The sequence below is a fragment of the Patagioenas fasciata genome, chromosome W, assembly GCF_037038585.1.
Source record: "Patagioenas fasciata isolate bPatFas1 chromosome W, bPatFas1.hap1, whole genome shotgun sequence".
Lineage (NCBI taxonomy): Eukaryota > Metazoa > Chordata > Aves > Columbiformes > Columbidae > Patagioenas > Patagioenas fasciata.
Genome location: NC_092559.1, coordinates 2,821,570 through 2,844,295, shown reverse-complemented (window position 1 = coordinate 2,844,295; position 22,726 = coordinate 2,821,570). Strand labels below are relative to the sequence as shown.

Sequence of the window (22,726 nt, the reverse complement as noted above, 5' to 3'; positions counted from 1 at the left end):
CAAAATGTTAATGCTACCCTTGGTGACTAAAGAAATGAAACTCGATGGTGTAATGCCTCGCAGAAGAATCCAAGGGGTGTCGTTGATAATGTGGGACAGCGACCCCAAAAACTCCCGTATAGTGTATTCTTGATCTGCGGAGATGGAGCCTGGCCAGGAATTCCTTCTAATGCTGTTGGAGGACCGTGTAGTTTGGGACGATTAACTCTCTTAACACCCAATATATCTATGATAATAGATCACAGAAGAGCAAGATGGGAAAAACATTTTTTGCATGTATGTGAGTCAAAATGTGATGATAATGTAGATTTTTGGGGTTTTAGGATCTCTTGTACCTGGTGCTGGCACAGCTAAAGCTTTAAATACTTTAGAAAAATTAGGATGCTGGCTAGCTAAGCAAACTAACAGAACTTCTAAGGCTTTAAGTGGGCTTTTGTTAGATGTAGATTCTGTAAGACATGCTACACTGCAGAATAGAGCTGCAATAGACTTTTTGTTATTAGCTCAAGGACATGGGTGTGAAGATTTTGATGGTATGTGTTGCATGAACTTGTCTGATCATTCTGAATCAATTCACAAAGCAATTAGATGGCTAGATGACATGACCAAGAAATTAACCTATGAAGACTGGGGTTTAGGCGAATGGTTGAATGGTTGGGGTATTACAGGATGGATTAAGGATTTAATAAAAAATGGTCTAATTCTATTGACGGTTGTATTAGTAATATTAATGCTTGTCCCTTGTATCTTACAATGTGTACAGCGTAGAGTAGAAAAATCTATAAAAGCTCTATGACTAGTTGAAAAACAGAAAGGGGGAATTGTGGGGGACTACGGTGGGTCTGTGGATTCCCTGATGGAGGGTATGGAAACAGAGATTGGCCTCTAAGATATTAAGGTGTACCCGTGAGAAAGATGGGAGTAAAAGAGTAACATTGACGATAGCAAAATTAGCCAATGATATGTTACTATTGCATCCTGTAACCAACAGCAAAAAGACACTTGAGCTGGTAAAGACTATATAAAAAAGTGTTTGAGGCAATAAATGGAGACTGCTGTTTGTACATAAGAGGAACTTTGTCTATGTCGTTTGTCCGTCTCAACCGTGACAACATACCATCTGAATATTTTGTAAATAATTGAATTCAAAATTTTAAAAAGTCTATACTAATTTAACAGTAAAAAACCCATTCCCAAACTCCACTTGTTTCTGATTTTTTTTTTACGAACAATAATATTGTATAATAGTATAGCTTTGTAGTATTTTACTAATATCTGAAATCACTGGGGTCTGTTTCAAGCAAAATGAAATAAGAAATGGGGGTTTTTTTGTATATATATAAATAAAATGTCTGTCATCGTAATACTTAAGTGCTACAACTATAGTAGAAGCACATAGAAAGAAAAGCGGACATTTAAATAAGTAACCCCTAAATCATTTATGATTAAAAAGCTCAAGAATAAGTCTTTAAACTCTCCAAAACCCACCTTAATATCTATATATTGAGCGCAGAACACAAACATAATGGGCTAACAGAGAGATTTTAGTCAAGAGAAGGCTGCTACATCAAAGCTTCCTATATCTTTGGTTTTAAAATTACTATTATATCTGTTAACCACCTGTTATAATTTCAGATATATGCCTGTAGGAAATCGGTTAAACATCTCATTCCTAATTACCGTCAGAGACAGAACAATACCTATACAATACAATACTTATGCAAAACTTGAAACCATATGATAAATGCTTATTTAATTTGGATCACATCTTTCATTATATTGTGGCAGTAAGCAGTGCAGGGAAATGTAGCAAAAAGACCAGAAATTACTAAGAAAATAATAAAACAGCTGAGATATCAGCCAAATATATTTCAGAATGGCTCTTCTTGGTGACTACCAGTGATAGGACAAAGGGCAGTGGGTTCAAACTGGAACACAGGAGGTTCCACTTAAATTTGACAAGAAACTTCTTCATGGTGAGGGTGGCAGAGCCTGGCCCAGGCTGCCCATGGGGGTTGTGGAGTCTCCTTCTCTGCAGACATTCAAACCCGCCTGGACACCTTCCTGTGGAACCTCAGCTGGGTGTTCCTGCTCCTGGATGAGCTTTCCAGGTCCCTTCCAACCCCTGACATTCTGGGATTCTGTGATTCTGTGAAAGGGTTATTAGACATTGGAACAGGCTGCCCATGGCAGCGGTGGAGTCACCATCCCTGGAGGGGTTTAAAAGGCACATAGATGAGGTCCCGAGGGACATGGGGCAGTGCCAGGGGTGGGTTGACGGTTGCACTCGATGGTCTCTTCCAACCAAAATGTTTCTATGATCCTATCTATTTTTTGCATTGTAATAGTGTCTGAATTTCAGGGTTCATGTGATCTTGTCCCGGTACTTTTGCAAGGACATTAAAAGTAAATGTGTTGCTATCTGCAATTCAAAACTGTTTTTCCGTTGTTTTCTAACAGGCTCGGAACTTCCCCTTTCGGAACCTGTCTCTTTGGAGATGCTGGAGAAGACCAAGGAGGAGGACACCCAGGCAGAAGAGACATGAGGAAGATGTGGAGTCTCTGCACAGCCTTGAGGAGACTCTGACCAAGCCAACCAAGGAAGAAGTGGAGAGCCCAGAGTGTACTGAGGAGACTCCAGAGCGCGTTGAGGAGGCTCCAGAGCGCATTGAGCAGACTCTAAGCGAGACAAGAGAGGAAGATGTGGAGACTACAAGCAAGGTATCAGACAAAGACGCAGAGACTGCAGAGCGCGTTGAGAACGGTCTAAGCAAGGCAACAGAGGAAGACACAGAGACTGCAGAGTGCACAGAGGAGACTCCAAGCGAGCCAACTGAAGAAGACGTGGAGACTCCACAGAGCCTGGAAGAAAATGTGAGGAACCAACCTGGGGAAGATGTGGAGGTTCCACAGAGCGTTCAAGAGGCAAGTCACTGGTGCACAGACAGTTCTATATGACTTAGGGATATTTTAGAGTTAAAAGAGGTAAAAAAAAACCAGAAAAGCAACCCCCAAAAAAACCCCAAACCCCAGCTTCCCCAAACCAGGATTTGGTTGCACTGCACTCAAATCCTTTCTAATTGAGTTGTTGCTGTGCTTAAGGCTATGGTAGTCAGTAAAGCCCTGAAACTTTAATTATTCAAGTGGTATGTATGAAGAAAAAGCATTATGTGGTTGCAGGGGGACCAGTATATGTATTTCTGAAGTTAATTGTTACATCTATTTTCAATTCTCTAGTGCTTTGCTCCTCAACATGTATCAGCATGTTAATACAGTGGCTGTTAGTGGTGGGGTTCAGGAGATCTGGACTCTCTGGTTTAATTCTTACCTCTTTCATTGACTTGTGCAGTAAGTTGTGCACTCAGCTCCTCTCTGCTTTCAGTTAAAAGCCCAAAAAGGCCCAGGTAACTGAAGGCAGCTAAAAAGTGGCAACTGAAGTGAGCGTTGTTGAGGTGTTGTGAGATCCTGGTGCTGGCATGCTGGTGTCTGCAGCCTGCGCTTGTGCAGGGACCATGTTCCTTTCTCTCTGACTTGTTTCTCGTGGCCCTTTTCCTGGCAGAGCACAACTGAGGATGGAGCTGAAGACGCACAAGAAGGAGCTGTTGACTGCGACAGCCTGAGAAGAGCGCAGATCCAGCAGACTGACAGCGAAGGAAGGAGCAAGATGGCTCGGGGTAAGTAAAGCTGGCATGGTGGCCAAGCCCCCAGCTGATCAAAGTGTCCTCACTTCATTGCAATCAGTGCAGCTGTGGCAGTTTGAGCCAGAGGGTCAGGAGGTGGGTAGAACTTTGATGTTATGTTGCGATGTTTCTACATTTTCTTCAGGATCCAAGGCAATAATATAAGAACTTGCTTTGGTGTAGTGTCCAGGTTGGTAGTATAGAGACTGTGAGTGGCAGATTTCCCATCTCTGCCTCCTGTTTTTACCGGGAGAAATAGCAGAAAGTATTTTTGACCTCCTGTACATTTTCCAGCTGATGGGAAGAGTTCTTAGTGATGCTGCATTTGTAGAGTGATTTGGAGGCTTTTCAGCTGAAAAGCGTTGGCTGGTAGTGGACGTGTCTGAGAGAAATGCAGCTCTAACTGAAAATTTCATAGAACCCGTGTTGAAAGGAATACAACTGTTTTTGTTCATTTTGAGTGAGTTGGGCTTTATTACCAATTCCTTTAAGTACTGAGAAGCTTGAAATCTTGCTTAGTATCTTCTTGCAGAGGTTGGAGTAAGTGAAGGAACTTAGATCTTTCATGCTGCAAGAAGTCTGATAAACCTTTCTTAAACTTCTGGATGCTAAGAAAGCATCTGGGGTTTTTGAATGGTTGGCCCTGTTATGAGAGAATGGTCAGTTTCAAAGCCAACCAGGAGATTACAGCTTAAGCACTGGAAACACTTGCCTGTTTAAATAAGAAATGTCTTTATTGTCCTCCAGTATTTGATACAGCATTTGGTGTTTGGAGAGCCCAAACCGACAAAATTGTTTAGTAACTAGAGATAGACTATTCCTGTGAAAAGGCGGAATGGAATCTGTGTTTCGTTGTGCAAGCTCTGTCGGGGCTCTGGCTTCTGTCTGAGTTTTGTGCTTTGTCTTTGTTTCCACTTTGTAGGCTGAAGGGGAGCAGTTACCTGCAGAACACACTGTCAGCCCGGACGAGACGTGCAAAAGCAGGGCCCTGAAAGCTGGAACTTTGGAAAAGCTGGTGGAGACGCTTCCGACGGCCTTTGCCGATAATGACTTCACATACATCAGCATCTTTCTCTCCACGTACAGGGCCTTTGCTTCCACCAGCACAGTCCTGGAACTGCTCCTGGACAGGTGAGAGCCGGGACAGAATGGAAACTGAGCCGTCATTTATTATACACGACAGGGGGATGTTGACAGAAAAGAATCCTGCAAAATTCAGGATTTCAGCGTAAACACACCATGTGTAAATGCGCGTTGCCCACATCCCAAATCTCATTAAAGCTTAAGCGCCAGGTGGGGAAAGCGTGCGTGGTCTGACCGCTAAGGAACCAAACTGGGACCGACACAAGAAAACCAATACAGCTTGTCCCTTAAAAAAAGACCAGTGCACGGGGGATATGTGCAAACCCTTCATCTCTGCCGCAGCTTCCCCAGCCACGGTGGAATTGTCCAGCATGAAGCCCTTGTCTTCATGCCAATTGTATATGAATATGCCAATATCTATATGTTTATGCCAATTGTATATGGATTACGCTATTTGGGTTGCTCAGCAGAGGTTCCTCTAAACAGCCATCTCATTTTTTCAGATACGGAAACCTGGAGATCTCGGGCTCTGAAGAACATGGAACCCAGAATTCCCCCGGATCCAGCACAGTGCTCAGGACGTAAGTTTGGTTTTGCAGCGCCCAGCGAGCCCCAGTCAGGGTTCGGTGCTGGAGCGGGACGTGGGCAGCAGAGCTGTTGTTTCATTTGACAATTCACAGCCCTGTTTGCTTCAAGGAGCTTGTGTAAAGGCCAAGTATCAGCTGTCTCATAACACATCCAATAATACAACGCAGAGAAAATATGAATGACTGCGCTGGTTTCTCAAGGTGTAATTGAAGAAGCAGCCTTTAGTTTCCTATGAAGTATTATCTTAATAATATTTCTTGCCTAAAAAGAACAAATTAAATTCTGTGCTCACAGAAGTGTCCACACTGCCTTCACGTGGGGGATGAATGTCTCAGTGTTCCTGTTGTTATATTAGGTACAGATCCATGCGATTGCATCAATACCTGCTGCATACAACCCATGTGTTCTCTCTGAATTTGCTCACAGTGCGATGGCATCGATTTTACAAGCCTGGCTCGACCGATGTGCCGACGATTTCCGAGAGCCGCCCGACTACGTGTGTCTGCAGAAGGTGCTGAGTTATCTGAAGAAGAACATGCCCGGCTCTGACCCGGAGAAGAGGGCGCAGAACCTCCTGGAGCAGTTCCAGAAAGAAGAATGGGAGAATGATGGTAAAGTACCTTTCTCTGCTGTCTGTGTGTTCTCCCAGCGTCAAGCCTGACACATCCCCTTATCCAGGGCACAAAGCTTCCTGTGCCGTGAGCCGAAAAGTCGTAAGAGCTCACGTGGTATGTGAATGAGTACTGGAATCAACTTCCAGCCTTAGTAGACAGACTGAGTTCTACTACATGCATTATTCTCACGTTACCTGCGTGTTTTTCAGACCCCGTTGGCTCTGGAGCGCATAACGGTAGGACTGGTGTGCAGAAAAGGCCCAGGTTTAGACTTAGTGCTGCGGCAGCCAAGGCTGCTGATCAGTTCTGTACAGCCCTGCAGCCCTGAATCCAGCTCTGGTTTACTGCCGAGTCCAGCCCAGGGCGTCCGGGGGCCTGTCCTGAAGCTGCTGGAGCCACGATTGGTTTCGTATATTTTGCATTACTTTCTCTCCTCATCAGTAGTACTAGCAAAGCATGTTTTAACTTTCCAAGTGGTCTCTCTCCCTTCTCCTCCTCTTCCCTTGAAACGTGGACATAAGAGCATTCTCAGCATAATGTTTTGGGGGTATAATTGCAGTCTTGTCTCTTTGCAGTTCAGCTGTTTTTCAGAGTATAGAATGCATAGATGCTGACAAGCCGATTATCAAAGTTCTGCAGTGTTAATAAGGAGTTGTTGTGGGGGGGTTGGTGGGTTTGTTCTTTCCAAAGAATGGTTAGTGAATGGGTTAAGGCACTTCTCAGCTAAGAGACCCTGAACAGCTCAGTTCTCCCTATTTCTTTTTCTTCTACCTTCTCTTTGCCCATTTAATCTTCTGGACCTTCTCTATCTCCCTAAAATATGCAGCACGGTGAGGCCGTTACCCCAGGCAGGTCCCTTTGCATGTTCTGTTCTTCTGTGTAGTGATTTTCCAAATATCTGCTTTGATTACTTGTTTTCTGTATAAATTCACTGACTCGTGTTTTCCCCGCTGGCCAGACGCGTTCCACAGCCTTTCTCCCTGCAACCCAGACGAGGAAGAGGAACTGGAGATCAGCGGCCCAGAAGAATTCTCGTTGTTCCAAGAAGACCTGGTGGCAGAACAGCTGACATACATGGGCGCGGTATGTAGATCATACGTATTACTTGAAATGCTCGGGGAAAGAGTTCTGGGCTTCTCATTGTTTGTTTGTTTGTTTGTTTGTTTTTTAACTTATATCAGTGTAAGTCTGTTGTTCCAGAACCGCTCTGTTGCTGGGACACAGAGCGCAGCTCTGCTTGGTTATCCAAACTTGCTTCATTGATTGGGCTTTTCCTTCAGTTCTTCTGAAGGTGTTTGTCTTTTTGTTATACAGTGTGAATGTAGACTGTGTGGCCTCTTTTGCAAAGTTTAACATTTGACCCCTCAGAAATAGCGTATTTTGACTGTATCTTAGGCTACCTCACCTGAAGATGTAGAAGTACTTTGTAACTGTAGTGCTCCGATTTGGCTTATTTGTATCAATCTCTTTCAAAAGTATCATTATATAGAAATCTTTCCCCCTGGTAATGTAAGTGATAGAAAGGTGTCTTGTATTTTTCCAGGACAGTTTAGCTGACAGTTCTTTTAGGGCGTCAGGCCTAAAGAGTTATACCAAAGTGTATATTTTAAACTGGAGAGAAAACCAATATTTCCCTTTTAATACCATACTGGATTCAGATGCAGTTTGTACTGTAACCATGCATTTCTTGCTGTGGGCAGTAGCGATCCAGGCTGAGTTGGACACCTCTGTTTCCCTCTAGACACTCTTCCAGAACGTTGTGCCCCACCACTGCCTGGGCTGCACCTGGTCCCGAAGGGACAAGAAAGAGAACAAACAGTTGGCACAGAGCATCAGAGCCACCATCTCGCAGTTCAGCGCCATCACCAGCTGCGTGCTCAGCACCATCCTGGAGAGCAAAGAATTAAAGACACAGCAAAGAGCGAAGATCTTGGAGAAGTGGATCCGTATCGGACGTGTAAAGCGTTTATTCACGACTGTTTAACGTTCCTTGTGCGGGTGCCGTGGAGCTGGGAGGGGACAGGGGGGTTGTAGGGGGGAGTGATATTTTTGATGCTCAGTATTTGTAGAGCTGCCCGCTTAGCAGGGAGAATGTGCAGCAAGCAGGACACGGGGCAGACAGAAGAGCACTGACTATTGGTGATGCTGACGTTTAACGCTCCTGTGTTTCTAACCGCTCCTTTCACAGCAATGTAGGATCCTGAACAACTTTTCGTCTCTGAAGGCCATCGTTTCCGCCTTGCAGTCCACCTCGGTTTATCGCCTGAAGAAGACCTGGGCCTGCGTTCCAAAGTAAGGCTGTGCAGTGTGTCACTGGATGTGTTTTGGTGCTTTTATCTTTTCTGTGCCCAACTGTTAACGATTCTTGAGAAAAAAATTGTACCCTGATCTGATTCAGAGTGCTTACAAACAACTTAAATCATTTAATCTTTTCCTGTACAGGGACACAATGCTGATGTTCGAAGAGCTTTGCGAAATCTTCTCCGACTGTGACAACTTTGCGACGAGCAGGGAGCTGCTGCTGAAGGTGGGAATTAGCTTGAGTTGCCAGGTTGTGATCTCACCCAAAGCCGAGCTCAGCCCTGTTCCTAACCAATGAGCTCCCGTATGCGGTGCTTTGGGGAAGACGGGTCTGTAAATCCCGGCTTTTCTGCTGGGGCGAGAGGTGCCGCACAGCGAGATTTGACGCAGAGGAGTTACGAATGGGCACTTTGGCTTATATACCGCTCTGTGCAGACATGAACCGCTGGCTGAGATACCAAGGATGATGTCGTGAAAGCATCATTTACAAGAGCGCTGTTTGGTGAAGCAGACTAGTTGTATTTTGTTTGCTTCCACAGGAGTATTCTAATTAGTATAATTATTACTTCTCAGTCAATTAATCCACCATTGCTCTGACCGTTTGCAGGGAGTCACACAAGGCATGGTACCTTACCTGGGTACCTTCCTCACTGACCTCGTCATGCTGGACACAGCCCTTCAGGACTATCTCGAGGTAATTTGGGGCAATTTTTGGAATCCTATATCTCCTCCCTCCCTTGCAGACACTGTGTCTGCTCCGGCATCTTCCACTGGGTGCTAGTGCAGTTCTTAAAAAGAGAGGAATGTATTTAACAAATAGACTCAGGTACACGAGTGCTGTGGCTTATCCTAGAGCTGGAAACGGGTCTTTGTAGAGGCCTTTGGTCAGGGCAGCTCTGGCCCGTCCCTTGGTGTCGCTACTTCATCCTGTTCATCCTGTTTGTGATTAACTCCAGCCGAGCCTGTGCTCTTCTCCTCTGATCCCTTCTCTGTCCTTCCAACAGGGCGGCCTGATCAATTTTGAGAAGCGGCGAAGGGTAAGTGGAACGGTGACTGTTCTGTGATCGTTAGTGCCTGACGCTCTCTGCTAGAGCGTTCTCTTGGCGAGGCCTGTTGTCTTTGCTGGGGCGTATCCAACAGGCGCTCACGTTACTCAGAGGGTGAGGAAGGAACAGTCCCCGGCACGCTGTGAACCTCTGCCGGGCTGTGAGGGGCAGCGCGGGAAGAGAAATTCCTTTTAGATGCGGGCAGCAGGGGAAGAGGAGCTGCAGGGCACTCGCTGCCGCGGGATTTACGTCTGGGGCACGTTCCCCCCGTTTGGTGTTCACGGGAACACGTTACACGAGCGTGTTCTGTGTGCTGGGAGCGCATCAGACCTGCTGGCGTGAGACCTTTGCTGGCCACAAGATACAGTCTGTGACCATCTTCCTCGTGCTGCAGTAAATAGTTGTGGGTCAAAGGTGCAGAGAGCGAAGCGGGTACCTGGGACCGAGAAATCAAGGCTGAGCGTTGCCTTCCAGCCTGAGCCTTGTTGGTCAGAGATCAGTAGGAGCGAAGGTGCCGGGGTTTCCTCTGTCCGAGGGCAGTTTGTCCTGGATCTGTTGCTGCGTGTGTTTAGTGTATTAACGAGACTGGCTTTATTTTTCTAATTCGAATTCCTACTTTATTATTTGTTTTCTTAGGAGTTTGAAGTAGTCGCACAAATTAAGCTGTTGCAGTCCTCATGTAACAGCTATTGCATGACAGGAGATGAGAAATTCGTGCAGTGGTTTAGGAGGCAGCGGCATTTAAGTGATGAGGAGAGGTAGGGTCTCAGCCCAGCTGGCGAAGCAGCTTTTCTTCCCCCGCAGGCAGGTTCAGGTTCTCTCAGCCTTGAGCTCTGCGCTGCCAGGAGCTGCTCCCGGAGAGTGGAAATACACACGCACAGAGCTGCGCTCCTCCTCGTGGGGATGAACCCTCTGGGACGTGGGAGTGACCCAGGGCTTCTCAAATATGGCCACTTTGAGATATTTAACTAACGGTATTGCCTGTTCTGCAGTTTCCGTCTGTCACGTGAAATCGAAGGAGCAGCTCCTGACAAGAGCACCGCAGCGGGCAGAGCTCAGAAGAGCGTGGTGAAGAGATTCAGCCTGTGAGTACAACGGGGAGGGGGTTTGGTGTGTGAATATGAACTGGAATAAATCAAACACCAGCTGACAAACCTGGCTGGGGATCCAGAGCACTGCAGTGCTGCGAGGAGACACCGCCAGCTAGAAATACGTATTTCTGTTGTCTCTTTCTGTTGGTGTAAGTAGCCATGAGGGTTATCGACTAAAGACTTCAGAAATAACTCTAAGGTGTCAGACAAAGGAACAATTTTAGTGCTGGATTATAAATTCAATTCAAATTTGCAGCAGCAAAACAGAGCAAATAAGGATAGAGTCTAATTTGCTGTACACACACAAACGATAGGCCACTCGAGATAGGAAAACACAACAGCAGGTCAGATTGTTGAAGCAAGTGACAGCTGTGCTCAGCCCAGCTCTGTTGTACTTTCTTTTCTCCCCTAGGCCGTTCCTGGGCTTGGGGGTGAGCGCCCACAGCACCCCCGTCAACGCGCAGCCCAAACCTGCTCCAGGTGGGAGCTCTGGGGACAGCACCGTCACCATCGTCCCTCCCACCGACACTGCTGAGGAGCCTCAGCACAAGGTAGGGCCCGGGCCCTGTGTTCAGCACAAACAGCCTGTGCGAGGCTGCTGACGCTGCCGGCGGCCCCAGGCGCTTGCCCAAGCCTGTGGATCTTGACTGGAGCGTTGCTGGCAGTGGAATGGAGGGACCTGAGCTCTGGGAAAGGCGATTTTGGGGGGAGGGCTCATGTACATCAGCCCAGCCTAATTCTGGGGCAGGCAGAGCAGCTGAGCAAGTGAGAAGCAGGTGAGGTCAGAGCTCACCAGCCCTGTGGTTTGACCTGCCAGGAACTGCCCAGACCAAGCCTTGTCTGGGCTGGGTTCCGTTCCCAGGGAGCTTTGTCCTGCAGACTCTGCTCTCTTGACCTAAGCTGCCTTAACTGGGTTGCCGAAGCCCTTGTTAAGGCTGTTGTGCTGAAGAGTGTCATCTTTAGCTTTTGGATCTTTGAAATTCAATGGTAATGAACGTGTTTGATCTTGTCTCCCCCCTTGCTGCCATCTGATGACAAGTGCTCCAAGAAGTGCCCCGGCTCCGTGACTCCCATTCCATCAAAAGAAGTGCCGCCAGTCCTGCCAGTCTACAACCAGCAGAGCGGAGAGAGCTGCATCATCCGCACCAGCGTAGAAGAGGACAGAAGCGGCAACATCTACAGGAGCATCCTGGTGAGTGGTGGGAACAGCAAAGCGCTGTTACTGTGGGTGGTGTTTTCACCCCAGGTGACTTGAATGGTGCTTTTAGTTTCGGAAACACCTATTCCCTGATCAGACCTCCTTGAGAGGGAACATGACCGATGTTACAAATCAAAACATGTGGAGCAGGGGATGAATGAGAGGTTTGCAAAGAGCATCTCTCAAGGTTTCTGGCCTTGAAATTGAAGCTTGTAGTTGATCAACAATGCCAAGGGAAGCACTCTGAGCAAGTGCCGGCTTTGCTGCCCCTGCTCTTCTGCCAGCGCCGGCTGTTGTGTGTCCAGCTCAGCACTGGGGTGTGTGAGCTGTGACACAAGGTGCCCCTTCCCCAGCAAACCCAGCTCCAAGGCCCAGAATCTTTGCAGGACATCGCAGAAAGTGTTTAGCAGGGGAGACTGTGGATTAATGGATGTCTGCAAACAGCAGCTGGGGCAGCTCTTGCTGCGGATTCGATGGCTGCTGAGAACAAGGTCTCACCTCTCCGAGTGGGTTGCTCAGGAGAGCAGAGGCTGTGATTTCCTGCTGCATTTCTAGAGCAGTGTCTGTTGTCTTGAACTAACTCCACCACCAGGTGTCGCAAAGAGCGTGTTTTAGTGTCTGGCAGAATCTGCGACTTGGTTACCAAGCGACTCCTTGCAACTCCCTCTTTGCAGCTGAGTAACCAAGAGAAGGCTCCTGCTGTCATCCAGCGAGCCATGGAGAAGCACAGCCTGCAGTCTGGCTCGGCTGAGGATTATGAGCTGGTCCAGATCATCTCCGAGGACAAAGGTGGGGAAGCAGAACTCTGCTGCTGCTGCTGCTGCTGCTTGAAGAGCTCTGCTGCATTTTGCCGGCAAGAGTAACATGCGAAGCGACGTCAGAAACGCCATCGCCACGTTGTCCCAGCTGCCGGTGAGAATAAACCCCTAACGCTGAGTGGGGCGCCCATTAACGCTCGCTCTGCTCCCTCTCTTGCAGAGCTGGCGATCCCACCCAAGGCGAACGTGTTCTACGCCATGAACACCCAGGCCAACTTCGACTTCATCCTGAGAAGAAAAGCTGCAGCACAGGAGGAGCCCGCACTTCATGGATTGTAATGGCTGAGCTCTGTATAAGATTTACTGTTTATATTATAAGTATGTAAACTTTTTTCCCCCCAGTTTTAGTCTGGAGTTCATATATTTTAATATGTGACCTGTATATAATGTTTGAGCTTTGTATAATATTTAATATTTATATAACGAGTATATTAACTTTTTTCCAGTTTTTGTCTGCAGTTAATGTATTTTAATACTTGATGTGTTTATCATATTTAATCTTTCCATACTTCTACAGAAACCTTCAATATTATATAATCTTTTTGCTACTGATTTCTGCTTGGAGTTACTATATTTAAATAGCTTAGCTTTATAGAATATTTTAGCTTTGTATAATATTTAGTATTCATAGAATAAGTACGTAAACTTTTTTCCACTAATTTCTCCTTGGAGTTAATATATTTCAATGTTTTAGCTGTATATAGTATTTGAGCTTTATTTAATATTTTTTATTTAACATACTGATATTTAATATTTATGTGATATTTTTATTTGATGTACTAATGTTTAATATTTATTTAATATGTTTATTTAATGTACTAATATTTAATATTTATTTACTATGTACATAGACCTTCCCCAATAATCATTTTCTGGAGTTGATATATTTTATGATTAAATCTTTATATAATATTTGATCTTTGTATAATATTTAATATTTATATGATAAGTATATCAACTTTTTTCAACCCATTTTTGTCTGGAGTTAATGTATTTTAATGTTTCTTCTGTATATAGTGTTTGAGCTTTATATCACATATATATAGATGCATAGAAAATAAATAGATAAACTTTTTTCCACCCTTTTTTTCTGGAGTTAATAGATACTAATAATTGAGCTTTATATAACACATAATCTTTATTTAATATTTGTGTAATAAATACTTGAACTTTTTTCCACCAATTCTTGTCTGGCATTAAAATATTCTAATATTTGATCCCTATGTCATATTCAATCTTTACATAGATGTAACATCTCTATAATAAATACGTAACTTTTTTTCCACTAATTCTTCTCTTGAGTTAATATATATTAAGATTTGAGCTTTTATATCGTACATAATCTTTATTTAATACATAATCTTTATTTACATAATAAATATGTGAACTTTTTTTCCCCACCAATTCTTGTCTGGCGTTAAAATATTTTAATATTTTGGACCAAACAACCCACAGGGGACAGACCCAGACAGAATCAATTGTACACGACCTCTGTGGCTCAGATTTGTACAAAGTGCATTGCCTGAATATGCTAAGTCATTGGCATCAACAATCAGGACACCAGGAGTACAAACCATTTCCATCACAATTGAACAACTTTGGGAATTTGAGGACAGCCTTGCTGTTTCTCTACGGGCTTGTGTCTCTTCTGTGGAAAAACTGTGTGAAAAATCTTATGACAGGTTTGAAAAGCTGTTGCAAGATATCAAAGAAATCAGAGAAGATATGTACCATTCTTGACCTGTACGAAACTATGTTTCAGCTATTAGGAGAAGGCATTTCCAATCTCAAGAGAGAGGACAGAGGCAGTCCACAAAAGAGGTTGACTGTGATTATTCCTACTGAAGGAGGAAGAGGGGGGAGAGGAGGTTAACAATACATCTGCCACGGTTTTACTGTCACCCCGCAATCAAAAACCTTGACAACATGTCGAGGTAAAAATCAAGGAAGGAGAAAAGCTGGTAAGAATAAAACAATACCCTTAGAAAAGGGAGGACAGGGAAGTAATTCGGCCAGTAATAGAGCAATTCATACAAACTGGGTTATAAACAGAATAACAGAGGACATTTACCCAGTGGCAGCAAACCCATACACCTTTCTGACTGTATTAACTCTGATTTGGTTTACTGATTTAGATGTAAAAGATGCCTTTTTACCTCCCTCTCTGCAAAGCTAGCCAGACAATATTTACGTAAAACCCAGCTCACATGGATGGTGTTGCCACAAGGATTTAAGAACAGCCTGACAATATTTGGAAATCAGCCTGAATCTTGGGAAGCCCCATCTGATGAAGGATAGATGTAACAATATGGGGATGACATTTTGATAGCTACCAGAAAAAAGGAGATGTGCATAAACTGAACTGTATGTTTCCTGAACTTTTTGGTGCTCCAAGGATACCGAGTATCACAGAGGAAAGCCCAGATGATACAGCAACAAGTAACTTCTTTGGGCTATGAAATTAGTGCAGGGCAGAGGACCCTGGGACAGGCTCAAAAGGCGTCTATATGCCAAACTCCAAAGCCTCAAATTGGAAAATAATTATGGACCCTTTTGGGGCATGACAGCGTGGTGCCGGTTGTGAATTTATGATTATGGATTGCTTGTCAGCCACAGATCAGAAACACCTGCAATGAAATAAAGGATCTACAGAGCCTTTGAAGAACTTGGTAAGGCTTTGATGACAGCGCCTGCTTTAGGACTCCCAGATGTGAGTAAACCATTTTTTCTATTCTCTCTCGAGAAGCAGGGAATAGCCTTGGGTATACTGGCACAGGATCTTGGCCCGTACTTATGAGCAGCGGCCTATTTCTCCAAACAATTAGACGCAACTGCAAAGGAGTGGCCTGGATGCCTACAGGCTGTTACAGCAGTGGTACTGAACATACAGGAGGCCCGGAAATTTACCATGGGTCAGAAAATGACTGTTCAAGTATCCCACACGGTGTCCACAGTTCAGGAAGCAAAAGGGGGACATTGGCTTTCCCCACAAAGATTTCTCAAATATCAGGCTAAATCATCGTCACTAACATTGTCAATCCAGATTCTTTCTTCAGTAGTAACGTCGGAGAATCAGTTCATCATTGAAGCAACATACTCCAGTCAACCAGATCTAAAGGACTATCCTATGGAAAACACTGAGAACTGCTTTACGGACGAAAGCAGCAACATACTGCACAGCAAAAGGCATGCTGGTTATGCTATAACCATGAAGTGATGGAATCTGGACCTCCGCTGTCCTGGTTTTGTTAAAAAGAAGACCAGTTCTCTTTTAGTGATTTTTCTTTCAGCTGTGTTCTTCTAGATGGCTGTTCTTTTCTGAGTTTTAGCCTGCATATTTTTTCTTAGGATGCTGTACTCGGTGCTGATAAGACCAAAGGAATACTGAAGAAGCTCATGTTTAGATTTATTACTATGGTAGCCAAGAAAGACTGATAAGTTTTCCCACGTTCCGTTGTGAGAGGGGCGTGTTTGAGATGGGGTGGATGTAACAGGTGACGAACTGACCAAGTGAAGTATTCCATCCCAAAATCATCGTACGCCCTGTATAAGAGGGTGATCATGAGGGTCAAGCTCTTCGACAATAGCCGGCATCTAGAGAGGACCCTGTCTGTCTGCCTGTGATCTACAGGCCTCAGGCCCTGCATCCCTGCAACCAGTTTCCAGTTTGCTGTGAAGTCCCGCCCATGACTTCTGGGGGCCTGAACCACACCTGCTGGAGCCACGTCAGCACTGCACACCCAGCTCTGCCGCTGCGGGAGTGACGCCAACTCCATATCGAGCATTTGAGATTGGTTTTGTATATTATGTATATATTCTCTATGTATTAGTAGCATTAGTAAAACCCTTTAGAACCTTCCAACTTGAAGTCTCTGTCTCTCTTCCTTTCTCCTTATCTTTCCTACCATCTTTCCGATCTAAAGTAAAGGGGTGGCGGGAGGTAAAGGGGATAACAGAGAGCGTCTGCCACGGTTTATTGCTGCCTTGCCTTAAACCTAGACATCTGCCTAGAAGTACTTCCACACAAAATGCAGAAATAATCGCCCTTATTCATGCTCCAGAACTAGCTCAGGGTAAAACTGTGAACTTTGATACGGATTCTAAGTATGCTTTCAGGTGGCAATCATGCATTTCAAGGCACACCAGAAAGTGATCTCTAAATTGGAAAAAGGAAATTAGCTGGTGGACAGAGAGGCCAAACTGGTGCCTAAGCAAAAGATAAAAGTAGAAAGTGCCCTAGTTTCCGACGGACAGGTCGGACAGAAAGACTGGAAGCTTATTATAGATCTAGAGGGATCATATAATTAGGAAGGGTGGGCTCACACCCCACGGGGAAAACCTGTTGTTACCTCCTATTTAGTTTGGCCTTTAGTAAGGGAAGAGCACAGAAAGATACATTGGGGAGCAGAAGCACAGCAATGCAATCTTTGCCTCCAGGCTAATCCTAAGAATATACCCAAGCCAGAAATGGGTCAAATTGGGACAGGAAATGGACCTGGGCAACAATGGCAAATTGATTTTTTGGAACCCCCAAGAAAGGGGGGGTGCTGATATTTGTTGGTAGTAACCGACACCTTTTCAGGTTGGCCAGAAGCATTCCATACCAGAACATTAAAAGCTCAGGAGGTAACTAAAAAAAGTACAAGAAATAATACCAAGGTTTGCATTTAACCAGGCTCACAGCTACTGTAAATTTACACATGTATAAGGTGAAATTATTCCCCGTGTGTCCAGCACCGTGTAAATAAACATAACTCTTTACAGTCTTACGGGTTGTAAAGTAGATTCCGTGCCTGATCTGGCTCTGTCAAGCTGTGTCAGGCACTGTCGTGCTCTGTAATACCATGTTGAGCTCTTTCAGGCTCTGTTGTGTTTTGTTGGCCTCTGTCAGGCCCTACTGAGGCGCGGAAATTACCTTACAACCCTTGAGATTGTTAAGAAAATATGTATTTATATATTTAGTTACGGCACCGGACACACGAGGAATCATTTCAGCTAATACATGTGTAAATTTCCAGTAGCTGTGAGCTTGGTTAAATGCGGTAAAGTGTTATATATTCATGAAAGTTTTAGGAACACCTATGCATTTTCATAACCTGTCCCCGAGAAAGCAGTTCTTATTACAATGAGTTCTGGGAGACCATTTCCATAGTCTCCACCTTCGGCTCCTCCTGGTTGCAGCTGCACAATGATCGTGAACCCGGATCCTCTTCTCTGTACACGTTCGCCTTTGGTCCAGTGTGATGAGTTGGTTAGGATTCAGACTGCTGAGCTGGTTAAAACTGGCGTATCTCTTGTCCTGTGCCCAAGTTTCTGTTATCTGTTTCACCCAAGGATGCACCAAGGACGCACCCAAGGATTATTATCTTTGCAAGGTGTCAGCGAACTCCTGTTTCTCGTACAATAAATTACACAAAACTAAGCAAGGCTAAGCAATAGTGATGCAGGTTAAAGGCTTAGCTTTCTAAGTGTTAGCTCTTAAAGTCTTTAAGTGTTAGTTCTTTAAGTGTTAATCAGATAATTGTTAATTCCCTGTGTCATTCCTCTGTGGGAAACTGCAGCAGGTCTGTGGAATCCTTGACAGAGAGTATGAAAATTCAGATCAGCCTTGAAGATATTAAGGTTTACCCTTGAGAAGGGTGGGACTAAAGGAGTATCCGGAGATATTAAGTTGTACCCGTGAGAAAGAAGGGAGTAGAAGAGTAACATGGATGATAGCAAAGTTAGCCAATGAGATGTTACTGCTATACCTTGTAACAGTAGTGAAGAGACACATGAATTGGTAAAACTGTATAAAAATGCACTTGTAGCAAGAAATGGCATCTACTGCTTTCATCCTGGAAGAACTTAGTCAATGTTGTTTGTCCATCTCAATTGCGACATTCCCCCCTTTTTTAAGAGGTTAGTAATTTCTTTTACTAATGTGATGATTCTTTATCTATGTTTTCTCTGGCCACGGGTAAGAAGGCTACTTCTATCTGAGAAAACCCATCTCTATCCTTAAACAGATTTTTAATGTTAATGCAAAAGTCAGGCTCCTGGTGTTTGTCTGCTGCGCTGCTAAGCTCTTTTGGTGCAGCTGGCAACCATATGGTGACGGGAGCTTGCATTCTTTGGCGTGGTGACCCCACTCACTGCAGCTGTAGCATGTCTTCTCTTTTGGCTTTCATTTTGCTGAGGTAGTAAGTGCCACCCAGGCCGATCACCCAGAAGGACCAAAAGGATAAAAGGGACCAAAATGTCACCCAGAAGATCCAGAAGGACCAAAACATGTCAAGGTGGGCATAACCAAATTTCTTTGATCGAATTTCAGAAAGGTTTTGGTTAATTACTACCAACTTAAAACTCTTTTGCAAAAGTGGGCAATGTAATATATATACTCTGATTGATTTGATTCCAAAGCACCAATTTAAAGCATCCCCACACGGTTTCATTCAGATCTTGGCCATGCCAATTTTTGTCCCATCCGTGTGCTAAGGCTATGACCATAAGAAATTTTCCAAGTTGCACCTTGATTACCCTTCATAGTGCTTTGCAGGCTTTCTTCACTCTAGAATGATGGATCCGGGCGTTCTGTTCTTTAATCTTGATAGCAGTGAAACATGTCAAGAGGGCTTGAAATGGACCTTCCTATTGTGGTTCCAAAGTCCTTTTATGCAAGAGACTTCCCATACACATAATCTCCCAACTGGATCTTATATATGGGATGTATATATAGGGTGTCCCCTACTTGTGCAGACATCCCCTTCTGTATGCTGTAGGGTCTCCCATACAGGATTTGAAAAGGACTCAACCCTTCCTTTGCCCTTGGCCTTGTTCGTATATGCAAGAGGGCCAAAGGCAAAGATTGAGGCCAAGCCAATTTGTCCTCCTGCCCCAGTTTTACAATTTGTGGTTTAATTATAGGATTCTTTTTTTTTTTTTTCCTACCTGACCACTGGATTGAGGATGATAAGGGGTATGTAGTTGCCAGTCTAACCCCAAGTGCTGAATGATTTGCTGTACAACCTTTGAAATAAAATGTGGCCCTTTATCAGGGGATATAACAGCCGGAACTCCAGACCTTGGTATTATTTTTTGTACTAATGCTTTACTTACCTCCAGAACTTTTGCTGTCCATTTTACTGTCCTTTTGCAGGTCCATTTCCTTTCCCAATTTGACCCATTTCTGACTTAGGTATATTCTTAGGATTAGTCTGAAGGCAAAGATCGCATTGCTGTGTCACCTGTCTTACAGTAGTATACAAATTTCTAGCTACTATTTTTGATCTGCCACTAAAGGTCAAACTAAATAGGACATAACAACAACTTTTCCTTGTGGGTTGTGAGCTCACTCTTCCTCATTATATGATTCCTCTAAGTCTATAATAAGTTTCCGGTCTTCCTTAGTATATTCTGGCTTACCTTCTAAAGTAACCTGCCTGTTGGGGATGAGGGCGCTTTATACTTTTACCTTTTGCTTAGGCACCAGTTCGACCTCTCTGTCCACCAGCTCATTTCCTTTTTCCAATTTTGACCTCACTTTCTGGTGTGTCTTGTTATGCATGATTGCCACCTTCTTAGGAAGCTGAGCTGCCAATATTTCTTCTGCATGTTTGATATTTTTGCCTTGAGATTTCAAAAGTCCCTTTTCTTTCCAAATTGTTCTGTGCACATACACGATCCTGAAAGCATGTCCGTATAATTATTCACAGCTAGTTCCAGAGCAGAAGTAAGTGCGATTATTTCTGCCTTTTGTGCTGAAGTACTTCTAGGCAGAGGTCCAGATTACATCACTTCATGGCTAGTAGTTACAGCATAACCAGCATGCCTTTCACCATTCAGGATATTGCTGCTTTCATCCATAAAGCAATTTTCAGTGTTCTCCATAGGATTGTCCTTTAGATCTGATTGACTGGAATATGTTGCTTTGATGGTTTCCAGGCCAATTATGATAAACCAGTTTTCCAACGTTACCACTGAGGAAAGAAGCTGGATTGACAATGTTAGTGACGATGACTTAGCCTGAGAAATCTTTGTGGGGAAAGCCAATGTCCCCCTTTTGCTTCCTGAACTGTAGACACCGTGTGGGATACTAGCACAGTCATTTTCTGACCCATGGTAAATTTCCGGGCCTTCTGTATGTTCAGTACCACTGTTGTAACTGCCTGTAGGCATCCAGGCCACTCCTTTGCAGTTGCGTCTAATTGTTTGGAGAAATAGGCTGCTGCTTGTCGGTATGGTCCAAGATCCTGTGCCAGTATACCCAAGGCTATTCCCTGCTTCTCGAGAGAGAATGGAAAACATGGTTTAGTTACATCTGAGAGTCCTAAAGCAGGCGCTGTCATCAAAGCCTTACCAAGTTCTTCAAAGGCTCATGTAGCTCCTTTATTCCATTGCAGCTGTTCCTGATCTGGCTGCTAGTACATAAAATGGCTTGACAAGCAATCCATAATCATAAATCCAGAACCGGCACCACCCTGTCATGCCCCAAGAGGGTAAGTAATTCCTTTACAGTTTGAGGCTTTGGAGTTTGGCATATAGGCTCCCCTCGAACCTGTCCCAAGGTCCTCTGCCCTGCACTGATTTCATAGCCCAAAGAAGTTACTTGTTGCTGTATCATCTGGGCTTTCTCCTATGATAGCTGGTATCCTTGGAGCCCCAAAAAGTTCAGGAGACTTAAAGTTCAGGTTATGCACGTCTCCTTTGTTGTGGTAGCGATCAAAATGTCATCCCCATATTGTTGCATCTATCCTTCATCAGATGGGGCTTCCCAAGATTCAAGATCTTTAGCGAGCTGATTTCCAAATATTGTCGGGCTGTTCTTAAATCCTTGTGGCAACACCATCCATGTGAGCTGGGTTTTACATAAATATTGTCTGGCTGGCTTCATAGAGAGGAAAGCAAAAAGGCATCTTTTACATCTAAAACAGTAAACCAAATCAGAGTTAATACAGTCAGAAAGGTGTAGGTTTGCTACCACTGGGTAGAGATCCTCTGTTATTCTGTTTATACCCCGATTTGTATGAATTTCTCTATTACCGGCCGAATTGCTTCCCTGTCCTCCATTTTCTAAGGGCATTGTTTTATCCTTACTGGCTTTTTTCCGTCTTTGATTTTTACCTCGACGAGTGCAGCATTTTTGCCCTTCCAGGTACAGCAGTAACCCAGACACCAGGATGCACTTTGTTCACAACTTCTTCATTAATTTTGCCTTGTGTGGGAACAGTTGCTATATTCATATATTGCTGATCATTTACCTCCAGAATAATTTCGCCTTTTTCAAATCTGGTTACTGCATCCATTTCTTCCAAAAAATTTCTTCCAAAAAGGTGTCAGGGAATTGGAGATATATTGAAATTTATCAATAACTGTTTGTTTACCCAATTTGTATTTGTTCACAAATATACGCTCTTTCACTTTGGCCAGTGACTCCCTTTACGTACTATGTAATTGTTACTTATTGGCAATCCACCAAAAGTTCCACTTGTTTCTGTTCATTCCAGGTTCCCGTCAGTCTTTTTCAAAACTTGCTACTGTCTGTTTCTCTCTCTGCCTACTTCTTCTGAACCTTCCCCAACATTCCTTTTCACAGTATACATTGATCTCTCTCTAAAGGCTTTCAAAGCCTCTTTAGTTCTCTACTTTCTTATCCTTTCAACAATCTTCCTTTTCCCTGTTACTGAATACTCTCCAAGCTTCATCTAGCAACATTTCCAAATTTTTACTTTCTGTTGCTCTCAGTTTCTGTAACTTCTCTAGGGGAGCTCGCACTATTTCAGGTGTCAGGCTACCCTGAGAAGCATATGGCTTGTCCTCCCCCGCCTCCTTCCCCCTCCGCTACTTCTAGCAGCATTTTTTTTTTTTCTTTCTCTCCTTGCTGCAGTTTAGACACAGGCGAGGCCACGCGGACGTGGGAGGTTGAGTATATCTTACAGCTTGGCACAGGCCTGTAATTTATGTTACAACACAGGCCTGGGATATTTCACTTTCTTGTTTTTCCATGTAATTCCAGTCATAATACACTTCATATGCATTTCCTATTAGCTCAGCAATAGTTACATTCCTCAGTCCCATTTACCTTTGCAGATGTCAGAAAAACAGCATGTTAAACATAAGTCCATTATTTCTATTTTCCTAGATCCAATTCACTTCATATTCTAGCCACTTACAAACCACTTTTAAACCCAATCTCCCAAGCTCCCATCCATCATAACATTTAGTTTGTTCTTTTTCCATATCTCTGAATAGCACATAAATTCAATACGAATCACAGTTCAACATCCTAAATCCTTTCCTGGTCTCAAAATTATTAGATAACAATAAAA

General features: G+C 44.0%; 1 protein-coding gene across 1 annotated transcript; it reads left to right on the top strand.

Moving 5' to 3' along the window:
- The first annotated feature begins 1,083 nt into the window (after positions 1-1,083).
- LOC136114488 (ral guanine nucleotide dissociation stimulator-like 1) lies at positions 1,084-12,812 on the top strand. The gene is given in 17 exon segments (XM_071801575.1): positions 1,084-1,131; positions 3,560-3,643; positions 3,645-3,674; positions 4,603-4,811; positions 5,267-5,344; positions 5,778-5,962; positions 6,924-7,048; positions 7,707-7,922; positions 8,154-8,257; positions 8,408-8,492; positions 8,874-8,960; positions 9,271-9,303; positions 9,949-10,070; positions 10,305-10,397; positions 10,816-10,954; positions 11,443-11,595; positions 12,276-12,812. Coding segments are annotated over 17 exon segments (1,980 nt in total). The 3' UTR covers positions 12,465-12,812.
- The last annotated feature ends 9,914 nt before the right edge of the window (positions 12,813-22,726 follow it).